Consider the following 15,169-nt stretch of genomic DNA (forward strand, 5'->3'; position numbering starts at 1 on the left):
CACAAAGATAGGACAACATATAATAAACGTAAGTTGCAACATGGAAAATTCTGAGGTGATACACAGGAAAAAAAAAATCAGCCTGAAGGTGGTCAAATACTGGAGCAAGTTGCCCAGAGAGGATGTGGAATCTCCATCCTTGGAGATATTCAGAATTCAGCTAAATCAGTCTCTGAGCAAGTAACAGGGTAAGTCCCTGGCTAGACCAAATGACCTCCAGAGGTTCCTTCCAAACTAAATTATTATATCGTTCTATGATTGTGACTGTACAAAAAACTCCTTCACATTCATGTGAATCATGTGATGCCACTGTGTGAGCTCACATCAATCATAATATCAGCCTTGTGGGATTTATTTCTATTCCTAATTTATACTAAGTCAGTCCTGACAGAGACTGAAAAATTTTAAATCAGAACATTGCGTTGGACAGCCTTCTCTCAGTATGACCATAGTCATATGTTAAATATTTATTACCTAAATTATTTTTTTTGAGAGCTAGTCTATTAGAGCTTGATAACACTGTTCCTAATTTTTCACTGCAAGTGTAGCTTTATAAGTAATAAAACTACTGCCACCTGTATTATGGAGTGTTTCAATGTGTTTTACCTATCTAGATGACCTCTTACTCATGCGGAGTTACTTTGGAAGTGTCTTGGAATATGTATATCAGTTATATATGGCTTGTATGTATTTCTTCTTGGGTGAAATGAAAAATTTAATTATATGAAAAAAATGCAAATTGCTGCCAACTGTGTTAACTGTGAGAGAGTTGCATTATCTTCTAACATAAATTGTCAGTGAATTGAAGAAAAGACGTTTTGGAAGCTGATCTGATTACTGTCAGGGAAAGTGCTCAAACTCAATTGTTGGCAAATGTCCAGTACCCATCACTGAATGATCATCACCTCATCATTCAGCCTTCTCAACTGACATGCAAAACAACATCCAAATATTCATTGCACATCTGTGCTGGACAGATTATGCATTAGCAATTCAAATCAATTCAATGTACAGGCAGTTTCTGTAAAGGCGTCTGTTTGGGTGAGATGCCTTGTTGTCTGGGATGGATAATAAGGCAACTCTGTCTAATCTTGGAGAACAATCAACCCATCTTGAGAAGGTGACTGACTACGTATGCTCTTGCCCTGACAGCACTAGAACAATGGCCCCATAATGCACTTGACTCAGCTGGTAATAAAATCTACTTTTGATTAGCAGCCATGGCTTGTGTCAATCACTGTATGATGTACCATTGTCCTCTGGTCCTGAACACAGTTTATTTACAGGGAAACAAAAGCTTTTTGGATATGGCTGCTGCCCAGAGATTGCAAAATAGATTGAGCTGTCAGCCTCACACACTAGATGAAGATTAATGAGTTGTGCAGACAATAAATATGAAGCAATGACCATAAATATGCTAATAGGTATTATCCATATACACTATAATTGCTACAAAAATTAAAAAGTAGTGTGAAGGAAATAGGTCACAGGGTGACAGATAGATAATCTTGGATGCTGAAGATCTTTGGTTCAGTCAGATTCTCTACAGGTTTATTTCCTTCAATTAGACCCTTCAAAAGAGTAATTGTTTAAAAGCTGTTTGAATAATCTCTTTTGAAACAGAGGTTTATGGGAAAATGTTTATGAAAAAGTGACTTCAATGAACATGTTATTAGAATGAAAAACGTGACTACCAAAAGCAGGCTACACAGAGATTAATGTCTGTGATCAGCTGCCCAGCTTCTCTATGAGGAAAATATATCTAAGTGGCACACAAGTGAGAACTTCAAGGAAAACAGACTACTGAGGCACAGCAGTTTACACTTACAGACATGAATAAGTTCTTTCCTGAGTGAAATATAAAAGAATTGCATGTACATCTGTTTGTCTGTTTGTGTTGGTTTGTTTGGTATTTTCATCTTAGCACACTATTTTTTTTTTTTTTTTGCCCCCGAAGAAGGTAAGGATGTTCATGGCTCAAATTTTCAGAGTACTTCCAAACAGGCCTCTGGTTTTCCAGTTCCTTTCAAAGAGCACACAGTCTAGACAGTACATGATTTTTGACATTTAAGGATTTCATTTGAACCTGAAGCTCAGAGAGTTAAACATCAAACTTTGTTAGCTGCACGTATAAATGTTTTAGCAACTAAGGCTACTGGAATTGTAGTGAGATTGAAAATGAGGCAATCCTACTCTTGGTATTCATGGCTTTGACTCTCTGGTTTCTGAGTCCCAGCAGTGCTGCTGAATGCTTTTCAGATCAGTTCACACCACCTATCTCCTCAGATCTGGGGATGGGAAATTATTCAGATACTCTCCCAGACTCAACTATGTGCTATAAATTTGCCAGTTTCAGTGACGTAAATGAGTTTTTTTTTTTTTTTTCTCTTTCCTTTCATGCTTTACCTAGAAGTTGCATCATTTTGGCTTTTAAATTATCACTGCTTGGATTTTGGGCTGACAGTCCACTGTCTGCACTTCTACACCAGTCTCCCTGCAAACTCAGCTGGACATCAACTACATTGGCTTAACATCTTGAAAATTACACTTTCGAACTAGAAATACTGGTAAAACAACGCAAAACAGGTAGGGGACTATTAAGGAAAACGACTCACACAAAGTTAGCAGGTGAGGGAAGCATGTCTTTCTGGATGGATCAGTGGAGGGAGAGGACCTCTGGAAGCTGTGGGCTCAGGAACTGAGTTATTGTTCCCAGTCCCACATCAACAGTGACACTGGATCTCTTCAGACTGGTGGCTGTGATGTTAGCCATGTTGTCATGGCACAGCAAGGGTTGCCTGTTCCCTAAGGGACGGGGAACCGAACAAGACAAAAAAGCCAGCAGGGCAAGAGCATCACCAGCCATGGCCCTGTCCCACCACCCCAAGCAAGGCAAATTGAGCAGACCAAGAGACGACAATCAGGTTGAAGCAAGGGTCCAAATCATCAGACAAGATGGTGGTGATGAGGCAGATCCAAGGTCAAGCCAGAAACATGAATCAATAGATCAGGTTCAGGTCTGGAGACAACCACAGTCCAGTGACCGCTGGTCAAGTCTATCCATTATAACCAGGCAGGTCCGAGCTCAAGCCAGGAAGACCGGCTGGAAGTCAGCATATGGGTTAAGTAGGTATGGCCATGATGGAGCTGCAGGCAGGAGCACCTACAGCATCCCTCAGGCAGGGACTGAGCCCATGGGCAGAGGGTGTGGGTGGAAGCCCCAGGGGAGGCTGCTCAGGGCCTTTAAGACCTAAAGGTGGACTCAGCCCTGGCACGTGTCCAAGAGATTGACCACATTATGCCAAGCTGAACTATTTACAAAGTGAGGTGTTAGTGAGGTCAGCTTACTAGGACTCAGGAAATATTATTTTTTTTTTTATTATTATTATTATTTTCTATATGTATAAGCAGAATATCCCAAGTTTTCATAATAAGCTGAAAACAAATAAAATTGAGTCCCTTCCAGGTCAGAGCTTTATAAATTAATTTGCCTCACCAGTATTAGTAACTAACACCATGTCATCTGTACCTACTGACATATTAATCACCCAACTCACTGCAACCATACACCAGATTTTATAGTCATTTCCCTGTGGATTAGTTCTGTGGCATACTTGTAAGCGGAGGCTTTTCTTGAATCTTTTCAGTGGCTTCTCTCTCATTATCGCTTTGAATTTCTTCACCTTGTCTTTAGGAGACTACTAGTAGCTCCTCCTTTCCTTGCTTATTCACTGATATCTCTGTCAATCATGACTTGCCTTGGGGCACTTTGCTTGCAATGGAACTTTTGTCTAATTTTTATTGGCTTTATTTAAACAATTTTGTGTGTATTCATTAGGAATCATTGTGGTTTAGGATTGGGTAAAAGCTCATCACATATGGAGTCTCTGCAACTTCATGAAGCTCTAATTCACCATTGCTTTTCCAGGCCTTGTCATCATTTCTTGATGGGGTGTCTGGAATATTAAATAAATGATATCAACAAAGCACCAAAAGATTTTAGCAGTTCTGAAGGAAGGATAGCGATGCTTACAAAGAAAGTGATATTTTGTTTTATTGACACTTCGAAGAGGGCTTATAGCATTAATTGCCCTATTCTTACATGGAATCTTACTTGTATTTAAGTTGTAACTTTAGATATTTCATAACATTAAATAATTCAAAATGATAAGTAAGTCTTGAGATAAAGGGAGATTTTTGTGGATAAAAATACATCATAACAGAAGCCCTAACGCAAGCAGACTAGAAAAAAAAAAAAAGTATTTGAATTAAATAAAGCAAACATATCTGAATTAAAGAAAAAACTGAATAAAAGAGAAGTGTTCAAATGAATAAAAGCAGTGCTGCTCAGGGGTGTGTGGGCCAGATAACCCACTGCTCAGATAAATATGGCATACGGAAGCAAAGGAATGGACCTTATGTCCTTTGTTCTATAACCCACCATGTACAAGATACGGGCATTATATAACAGTGAAAAAGCTAAATCTTCTTTCTGTATATTTCCACTCCGAGAGCCCTCCCTCTGGTACTCTGACCTAACCAGATAGTCCTCTTTACCTAAAGAAGGAGGCCCATGGATTTTTAAACAGACTTATCTAAAGTGCTGGCTAAGAAAAACTGCAATAAAAGGAGCATATGCCATTTGCAAAGGCCTGTTTGTTGAAGGTGGAAGCTTTAACGGGATTACACGAGGAAGAATAAAACAGCTGTGTCAATCTGCTCTTATGACATGAAGTCCCCTAACAGTTACTTCCATAACAAAATTAATTTCAACCATCCAATGTTAATTGAGTTCAAGTCTTTGTAAACAATTTTTTTGGGGGGTAGCTCTGTCTGAGCTGGGCTCTGGGTACTGTAACAAACAGCTTGCGGTTTCTGTATGACCACCACTTTGCTGTCTTTTATCATCTTTATTCAGAGTTGTGTTAATACTTAAAGTGAAGAAATACCCCATTTTCAGGCTTTTGGCAAGAACATTTATTTGTAAAGAACCTTCTTTCAGAATGCTAACTGGTACTGAAAGCACATTTTTTGTCCAACTGGAACACTAAGACTCCCTCAAAAGCCATACTTTTAAACTGTCAGATAAAACAGGTGGGAGACAAATAATAAACAGTTTGGGAAGCTTTCAGAAATGGTGAAATGGTGAAGAAAGGTGTTAAACTGCTCTTGATGACCTTTTCTGCTCTCTTGATGCCCTTCAGAAGGCCATGTATGACTACCTACTTTTTGTAAAGGAACTTCCTAATAAAAATATTTGTGGCAGTGCAATAGCAGGTCATGTACAGCTTTTTTTTAGGTTTTTTATCTCTATCACTGTTGCCTCCCACCACACATACCTTCAGAGAAGGAGGACAAGAGATTGGCTTTTAACCTAGATGTGCAATGTAGACTAGCGTAAGGTACCTGGTCTTGTTTTGGGCTTAAACCAGCATAAAGCCTGACGGAGACAGGTTGTCTGAACTTCTCAGATCCCTTTCCATTCCTTCCCCTGACAAAGACAGCTTTGCATGTGCTGTATGTCCTTGAAGTTTGAGGAAATGACCAACAGAACAGAAGAGAGATCTTCCACGGATGGAGTTCATTACAACAGAGTGCAGTGCAAAATGATGAAGAAGCAAATTTCTCAGCCACATCACCTGCATATGATGGATATGAATGCATACACAACTAATCTGTTTTGTTATCGGGAGAATAGACCAATTGATTTGTCTAATAAACTTTGCCCTCCCAACAGCAATGAAAAAGCATGTTCATAAGGTTCAGTTTCGTTTCCTGAGTGATCCCAGGTTTTGTGTACTTTCTTCACGTTCATTGGTTTCAGTTCTGTTTCTTTGCTGTTAGCCAGGCAGAGTATAAAAAGACTGGCTGTGCAGTGCTTCATACACCACCCAAAGGAAAAATGGCTGACCAAAACGTCCGCAATGCTGGTTTCGGCTCCTGCGGTATCAAAGGAGGTTCACTTGCTTCACACTTGATGTCTGAGGAAGCAAAATCTAGTGGGGGAGGCGTGCGTTCTGGAGGGCCTACTGCTACTCTCCAAGAGATGGGTATGAGCAACTTCTTTTTTTCTTTTGTGGTTTTGCGGTTTAGTGAGTGGGGCCAAACAGAATTTTGGCCTTGAATATAAGCTTGTCAAGTGATCACTTCCCTCCTACATTCCTGTATCGCACTGCAAGACAAAAGATGTGGATATTTGACTGCATGTTATGTCTGGGATGCTAGTAAGGATGTTTTCTGTGTATGTACATATGCATGAGTGTATGTATACATAGGTGTCATTCATGAGATTTGGGACAGTGTTTATTTGAAGTTTGCGCTCTCTCTAGGAACCATCAATAATACAGAAAGCCATGCTAGCAGTAAGCAACCATACACTTACGCAAGAACATGATCTGTGTACCTACATTCCATATAAATAATCAGATTTCTTTTGTTCTTTACTCATAGGCACCCCTACGTATCACACACGTAGAGAATGCATAAGAACTTATCCAGACCCTGTAACAGAGGGAAATTAGCTGCAGTTCAAGAGCTGAATTCACAAAGGGAATATATACACGTCCTTGCAGCATGTTTCCAAGTACTAAAAATAGTCATGGCTGGCTTTCACACGAGCTAACCCCACAGGTGCTTGCTTTTCTGTTGCATATGCAGAGCAATCCCTGATCTGACAACTCGAAGCAGCTTGGCACTTGTTTAACTCCAGGTCCGGTGGGATTCAAGCACAAGGTATTCCGCCTACTAGTCCCACCTGTGGGACCCGATTCATCAGGCACTCTAAGTACGCACAACCCCACAGAAATGAGAGCCCCATGTAATCCTGATTTACCCTGCAGCATGGTAGTTAGCAGGGTGACCTTGGGTAAAGGCTTCAAACCCCTTAGCACCTTAGGGGTTTGGTAGCCACGTCTCCCACACTTCAGGAGTGTGCTCACCAGCAGGCTGTGGACTGTCATGTTGGTCAACTGCTGGCCAACTGCTTTCACGGTAAGCAGCTACAAGTCTACTGAACGATGGAGCTGAGCCTGACTTTTCCAGCCATAAAATGAGAGGTTGGCCATGTAAGCTGGCCAGGGCCCAGATCTGTGCAATCTTTTAATTAGTTAAAAAACAAAAACAAACAAACAAACAAAAAAGATAGAACTGACTGAAAGGAGGTAAGTTATTTTTTTTAGATGTGGCTTATGTTGCTGCCAGTATTTTTCATAGCATGAGGCTCTTTAGACACTGAAGAAGTAAGTGACATAAGGGTCATTTAGAGAGATGCTGCATGGGACTCCTGTGAGGCATTGTTTGAATTTTACTCCGTATGATTTGATCAGTGAGTTTAGGTCACTGATACAGTGCTTATTGAATACTCGGTAGCAAAGAAGTTAAGGGATGGTAGCAGCAGAGGGACTGAATATGAGAGAAAGTCAGGAAAGGAGGAGAACCATAGGAGTAAATAGCAGGAGGAGCTACTTTCAGGCACGCCAGTGGATTAGCAGCACAAATCCCAGTCCACAGGCAGCACCAGACAGTTGATCTAATATTATAGCAGAGCAGAGAAAATTGCACAATCCTGCCTTCTGCTACAGATAATGGTGGTACAGCAATACTCAGCATGGCCGTAGCCAGTGGTGAACCTTGGTGGGGATGCCCTACACAGACCATGAAGTTGCAATTTTTAAAATAAAAGACTGAACATTCGTGTCCCCTCGTGTTGGGAATATTTAGAAGAGAGAGAAGCAAAGTAAACATTTGACAGTGCCTGATTTTATTCTTGCAATGAAACAGTATCAACTACACCCTTTTATAAAATGCACTGTTTTTGGTGAAGATAAATCTGCATGACTTCAGGAAACCTTAGCCGTGCCTACAGCAGATACTCCAAAAGAGCTTTTATCCATGTGAAAAATACTCTGTCTGTAACATTGCCAAGACAGGTGTGAGCTTTGGCTCCCTGCAGCAGGAGAGCTTGCCACACGTTCTTTGCCTGATTGAGAGCTAAAAGGGTCTGATTTCATTTCCGCAGGTGCTCACTGAAATCTCTCGCTCTTCAAACACATCTTCTTAACCTTTTTATTAAGACTGTAAACCCTCCCCCACGAACAAAGGTGCATGGAGGAGCGGCTGATTCTGCAGCAGGGCACGAGTATTGTTCAGCATCACTTTACAGAAGATGTTATAACAAGCTCATCACAAAAATATTTGAGCATCCTCCAGGAATGTTTTAAGGGCTGTCACTAACATTTGTCATTGTTAATGTCTTAGTCCTCTCCCACAAAAAAGAAGGGTTCGCAATGTAATACTTTGTTTGGGGCTTATTTATAATGAGATGGAGATATACATATGCGTTGGTCACTAGCTACCACAGCTTGCTGTGTTCAAAATCTCGAGGTATGTTTTATGCATAGGTTTATGCTATGGAAAGTGAAGTGAAAGGTATCCACCACCTGTAACAGTAAGTGGTAAAGGCTGCAACAACCCTGAGTTCCTGTAAGAGTTTGTTCCACAGCCCTCAGGCAGCTCCTCAGAAAACTGCGATTTCAGCAGAGGCAAACTGCATCCAAAGTGGTTTGGAGAAGCAAATTAATCAAAAGCAGTCTTTGTGCAAGAATTGTAGGTTTTCTTTAAGTTCTGGGAACGTTCACCAAACAGCATAAATGCCCTTTCCCCAAGGTGGCACCTAAAAAACAGCATAGTGATGGAACAAGTCAAGTAATCAGCAGTCTCTTTGCCTTCTAATACATTTTCTAGCCTTGTTTTATTTATTGTTATTATTATTATTATTATTTTTTCCCCATTTGTTTATTTATTTATTTATTTATTTTTAAAGAACAGCAGATTATAATTATCCTGTGAGGTTCCTTCCAGTCAGGAAAGCGCAGTAACACTTCCTTTGTAACTGTTGTAGGTGCCAGAGGCTCAACACATTCCTCAGGTTTTACCAGCAGCGGGATCTCCAGTGGATCCAGGGCCTCTGACATGATGTCGCAGGAGGCCAGATCTCATGGAGGTGGAGTCCCCAGGGGCGGCACAACTTCCACTGTCCAGTCCATCTGTAAGTGAGAGTCTTCCCAATAAAGATGAAATAACAAATGATTTCTCAGCTCTGTTTTACATTTACTAGAGGAAGGGGTGTAAAGAGAAGTTGCTGCATTGCATTTTAAGCAACATTTCTTCTGCTTGTTGCTTTATACTGGGTGGGAAGCAGAAGCTAAGGAATTAGGGGAAATAACTATGCAATAAAGTTGCAAGGATGGAGGTGGATAGCAGAGACAGAAAGCTGAACCACCTAGTCATGGAAAAAAGGTCACTGGAAGTTTAGGTTGTTAATTGAGTGTAACACAAACCTTTGGTCTATGTTCTGGGAGTGCTTGTAACTCATGCTTAGATATTCTGTATGTTTCCCTGTACAGCAGCTTTGCTTTACATTGTTCTCATGTGTTTCTTTGTGTTTGTCCTTAGCAATGGGTGGCAAAGGAGGAAGGCACTGAACAGAAAGAAGCATCAGTCTAGAAGTAAGCTCTGCAAGCAGTTCATCCTATGCTGACGGAATTCTTTGACATCTTCTTCCCTTCTTTGCTCTCACTGGTGCTAATATAAAAGGCAAAACCTTTTTTACATGCACAAATAAAGGTTTTGTTAAAATCATGGATGCTTGTGCAAAATTAATAGGGGTGGGGATGAGGATGGGGATGGGGGCAGGTTCTTCCTTGGTTAAACGTTCTCTGAAGCACAGGCATATGCAAACACAAGCCAATAAAAGGAAGCTACAGTACTCTGGATTGGAATAAGTCTCACCATCTGCGCCTCTTGCTGTTCCCCACTCGCCTTTCATTCAGATGTGCTCCCACTGCACCATTTCCCCAGATACACACAACATTGTCCACTTCCTAGACATATTCCCACATACATTCCCCTTTCTTTCCATCTTCCTTCTGTCTTTCTGGCTTCTCATGCTCCCTCCCCCATCTCCTCCTTCCCCCCATATTTCTAATAAGACCACATGACGCAGCCTCTCCTTTTACTTTCTGTAAAATTACAGATTTAGAGATTTCTTCACACAATACTAATCGTTTACATGTTAGCTCTCATATTTAAGAATTTTGAACTGTTTCGTTCACTGCAAATGAAATGCAGAAGCATAATCACACACAGGTTGTGGTGTTGTTTTTCTGTTTGTTTGGTTGGTTTTTAAGGTCAGATGCCTTGATTTAAATGGTATTTAAGATGTTCACACTCACATGAAATCTTCCTTGCTCATTGCCTGCATGCTGGTTATTTACTGCTAAATTGTTACCCCTGTCATAAAGAACTAACTGCAATATTGGTGTTGAATTATGTAGTAAACAAAGACAAGAAATGAAGAGCATGAGGTCCAGATGAAATGAAAAGAAATTTAAGGTATTATGGAGTAAAAGATTTAGACTCAGAGGTCTGTGAGTCTGACTGAGAACCGGGAGGCAGGCTCTCTGGTGTTTCTGTGCAAAGGTGGAACCATCAGTTTGCTGGGATGCATCATCTTCAAGTCTGGGCTGTTACGTGGCTCTACTTGAGCCACCCTACTCTTTCCTCCCAAGGTCTAATGCAGCAACCTGTAACTACTAAAATACATCTCTGCTCTACCAGCAGATCTTTGTTCACTTCTGCACGAGGTAGAGCAAGGTCCATGATTCCCATCCATACACTCCCCCAATGTGCAAATGCTGTCAGAGAGCAGCAAGGATCCAGGTGCCCACAAGCAAACTGGCAAGCACCTGTATTAACATTGATGATGCTGAAGTGAGTTGTAACAACGAAACTACTGTAAGGATGAGTAAAAATTAGAAAAAGTCAGGCACATACTTAACTTGTCAGGCAAACAATTAATGCTATATTATCTGGAAAACAACATGCAATCATTTGATCGCAACTAAAGTCTTTGCTTCTTATTTGCCTGTATAACAGCAAGACTTAAAACCAAGATTCAACTTCAGCGTTGGTATTTCTTGACCTCAAGTGCTTTTGGCTTGCTTAAAATATGCTTATCATTAGTGAAAGCTAACAAAAGATATTCATGCTTAAAAGAAGAAAAAACAACCCAAACCAAGGCAACAATTGTTAATTACATTTCATTTCACTTTTTAGCACTTATGTGATTCTGGCATTACTAATTTGTGTAATTTTTTCCATCTTTGGACCCTGCCATATTGAGAGCTCTCCTAGATAGTTCTCCTAAAGCAGGGAGCATCCTCTGTTGCATTTGAATTCCCTCAGCTGCACCAGCTCCAACAGGCCTACAGGAGAACAAAGGTAAGTGCTTCCTCCTGAATGCCTCACTCGCAGACCACTTAAGCAAATTCATATGTGCATTATCAGAAAGGAAGTATTTACGTTTTTAACAGAATATAATTGAAACGGTCAAATAACAGCAGATATGACAACCTAACTCCCTCACGTCTCTCAATCAATCGTCTGCAAAAAACAGACAGAAGGGGAGAGAAAGGAAAAGAGGCAGCAGTGTGTGATTACCAGAGCAATAGCAGTGAAGCAATGCACTGCAGAAAGAACATAGCTCTCTGCACAGAAATCAATTCCTCCCATGGGATGGGGTCGATAGTTGCCTGACAGGACAGTATACAGGCAATTTAATAGCATTTTATCTAAATGAATCTATTCCTCCCCCCCACTGGCCTCACAGTTCATGAGCAGGATCTCTTAGTAAAATAGATTTATTTATTTTTTATCATATAACAGGAAAGCATTTATCATGCTGAAGACACTACCACTGTCTATTAAAAATCATTTATCCCTGTTAGTTTTTCATTACCAGCAACTCTTTCCCAGCATTGTTATTCTAATTAGTTAACTTACGCACGCAGTCCATAAAAATCACTTTCAGTTAACTCTGGAAATATTTTTCTTACTCAAATGCTTTCTAAATTACAGGTCACACTTTCAGGAAAAATAAACTCACAAACCAGGCAGAGTCAGTTGATTCAAAAGAGTGGTGGTATCTGAAATGACATTTTTATGCAATAAAAGCTTTTTTTTTTTTTTTTTTTTTTGAGCAATACATTATACACAGAGATTGGTTGTCCAGTGTATCTATTTTAATAGCACTTTAATAAATAAAGCCGGGCTGATCTTATCAGCGTGTATCTGTGTGAAGTAAATGGTAATGAATAAGAACCCCTAATAAGCATCATTCCAGGGATGGATCTTTGGCTCTCTGGGAGTTTGGTATTGTGCCCCAAAGGCTCTTGTAAATCCAGCTGCAGTTCTTGCTCATCATTTAGAAGATTAGGGGCTGATAAGCGACAGTCAAGCCTTATTAGGACAGGCTAAGGCAACAGAAAACATTAATTGGGTAATTTAATGCACAAGGAGACAATAAATGCCTGCATTGTGGTTCAGATGCTGTTCCTCTATTGATTTGTTCATGTCTTATTTTGTGGAATTCTCACAAATTCTTAGTGGGCAGAGTGAAAGACAGGGTCTCTAAGTTTAAAAACATGAGACTACTTTTGTTATTTCCTGCAGCTTCTCTTTGCCTCCTGCATTACTAAGGCACCCTTCAGTATCCCTGTCCTTGGCAAGCCGAAGAATGAAAACTGATTCCTTGCCCAAGGACTCCTCAAAGAAAGGAGGAGAGAGAGCCAAGTTATGGCAACTACCTGCACTGAAATGATATCTTACTATCTCACTTGTGTCATGGTTTCATCTCTTAAAGGTAAATTAAAATATCCCCGTTCCCATGGGTCAGACAGGCAAGAGACAGCGCGTGCACACAGCAGGAGCACTGTGACTTTGGGAAGAAGACCAAACTCTCTTTTCCTCCTGGAAATCACTTGACAAATTTCTCTTCTCTTTCACTGTTCTGAGGAGATGAAGAAATAGTTGCTGGGCTTGTCTTCCTCTGGAAGTAAGGAAGATGAGAGGAAGCTCCTAACTTGGGTATTTCTTCCCTGTCTAGTGCCAGAATTAATCCACTCACTTGTGGAGTCACACAATTCACTCAGTGGTGGATTTTAGTGTCTCAAAAAACAGTCATTTACATATATTTCTCAGCCATATACCAGTTTCTTATTTGGATCCCATTTTAAAATTTCCTTCCCTGCTATCTCTTTCCCCCAGCTGAACAGGAGGGAAGAGTTTCTCTCAGAGTGGAAGAAGTTCAAGATGAGAAGGGGAGATTTCCCTTTACTTAGCTGACTGAGGCACTCATATCCTCTCAACTTCTAACACTGTAACTTGGAAGATTGGCAGTGATAATTCATGAACACTTTATTTTAATATTTTACATTTGAGTCAATTTGAATATTGAAATGCAGTTTTAAGGCAGGCATGCAACATTATTTTCAAATTGCACATTACGTTCTGTTTGACAGCATTTGGTCTCACTTATTGTAGCTCAATTCCAGGTTCAGGTGCAGCTTTTGTCTCTTTGCTTTCCAAGGCCCCCAGCCACAGCCTCTCCCTTCCACCTGTCAGCTTGGTGATGTTTCTACTGAGAGTGATGTTCCTGGCACTCGTGGCACTGGCTGGAAGGCTCTCTCCTTGGCAGAGCACCCCTCCACTTCAAACTTCCTCAGAACTGACCCATTTCAAGTTGGTGTTTTCACACCTCCCCCTATTTAAGGAAGGAGGTAGCCCTTCTCACATTTACCGTATGATGTGGTGCTGCACATCGCAGGTCCCTAAACTCATGGATTCCGTGGTAGAAGAGGCAGGGTCCACCTACAACCCAACTTGACATCCCGTCCACCACCACGTTAACCAGCGCTCCAATGCACTCCTTGCATCCTCGCAAGGACTTGACCCAATCACAACAGCCTGAGACTATCCACCATAGCAAAAATACTTATTTCTTCTTGCACTCAACTTGGCAGGACAGCCAGTGGCAGACCTATTCTGCTGGACATAGTGCAAGGATAAGTCAAGGCAGATCTCCGCATCTCAGAAGATCTGAAAAGCTACCTGGAGTCAGACCAACAAATTCCTTTCAATCAGCAACTGGGTACTCAGTAGCTGGGTCAAGCAGATTAAACCATTTTCTATCGTGGAGCAGACACCCCCATGTTCTTTCTGTGAGCTTTCATTCTGCTGAATTTCTGAGCATTGTAGTCTTAACAAAAAACAACAAAATTGTGCAGGCTGCCCACAACAGTCCATTTCCTTAGGGCCTCATATATTAAAGAGACACGATTAATAATTTTATTTAAACACACAGTAATTCAAAAGATTGCAAGTACATTCCTTTATGAAAATATTCATCATTCAGGATTATACTAATTAACTTAAAAGAGTTCCCCATCTTTCACTCTATCACTTTTGGGGAATAAAATGAACACTTAAATATAATCCAGTTTAGTGCTCACCTAATACAAGGAATATTTTATCTAAGCTATCTTATTTTTACCTGGGGATTCTTTTTTTAAATGCCTGGTTGTGAATGTGAAAATAAATAAATAAATAGATTTCCCTTGATGTCATAAAATTTCATAGAAAATATTGTCTCTAAGGAAAAAATAGTGCATTCTACAAAAGCAGTTCTTAAAATTCAGATGTTGCTCTCCGCAGTCTTTTACAATTGGAATTTCCACCCAGCCAAGATTTTTACTGGCCAGTTTTAAGCTAGCTCTGCAATTTATGTTTATACATAAACAGCCCTGATTTTAATTGCTATCAACTTCTTATACTTGATAGATGGTCTTAAACATTTTTTGTCTCCGGAGACTATTTACTTTGCCAAGTATTGACACACTTTCAAGATTTATACTTCTCTAAGGAACGAAGTTTACAATAAAATGTAATGTATTCCGTGGCTGTGAATGGTAATGTTACTGAACAATCCGAAGATATTTCACAACTGATAGTTATTTCCCTTTTGCACCCAGCCCTGTGCTGTTTTAGTTCTGCTATAGACTTAGGGTTTTAAGGAAAACTAAAATGCCTAATTTGCCAAATATAATGTTTCAGAGATCCAATATTACTTAATTTACGTTTCCTTCCACAAGAGACATTATCAGACTCATGACTGCACTTCAATTTTTCCCAATAATTACTATTAAAGTCTGGTGGAAGGGGTCTGCTCAGTTATGGGACAGGAGTAACCCGTTGCTTTACAAAGGTCAAACCGAATTTCACACCACAGTCAGGAATAAGCAAAGGCGTGAAGTACGATGTCAAACATACAAGT

The 15,169-nt window shown here is 40.3% G+C and overlaps 1 protein-coding gene across 1 annotated transcript; it reads left to right on the forward strand.

Moving 5' to 3' along the window:
* Positions 1-5,858: 5,858 nt before the first annotated feature.
* On the forward strand, positions 5,859-9,641 carry LOC106036023 (interferon alpha-inducible protein 27-like protein 2). Its single transcript, XM_013181201.3, has 3 exons — positions 5,859-6,050; positions 8,900-9,046; positions 9,454-9,641. The coding sequence occupies exons 1-3, from the start codon at positions 5,903-5,905 to the stop codon at positions 9,480-9,482; spliced, it is 324 nt and encodes a 107-aa protein (XP_013036655.1). The 5' UTR covers positions 5,859-5,902; the 3' UTR covers positions 9,483-9,641.
* The last annotated feature ends 5,528 nt before the right edge of the window (positions 9,642-15,169 follow it).

The sequence above is a fragment of the Anser cygnoides genome, chromosome 2 (assembly GCF_040182565.1).
Source record: "Anser cygnoides isolate HZ-2024a breed goose chromosome 2, Taihu_goose_T2T_genome, whole genome shotgun sequence".
NCBI classification, from domain to species: domain Eukaryota; kingdom Metazoa; phylum Chordata; class Aves; order Anseriformes; family Anatidae; genus Anser; species Anser cygnoides.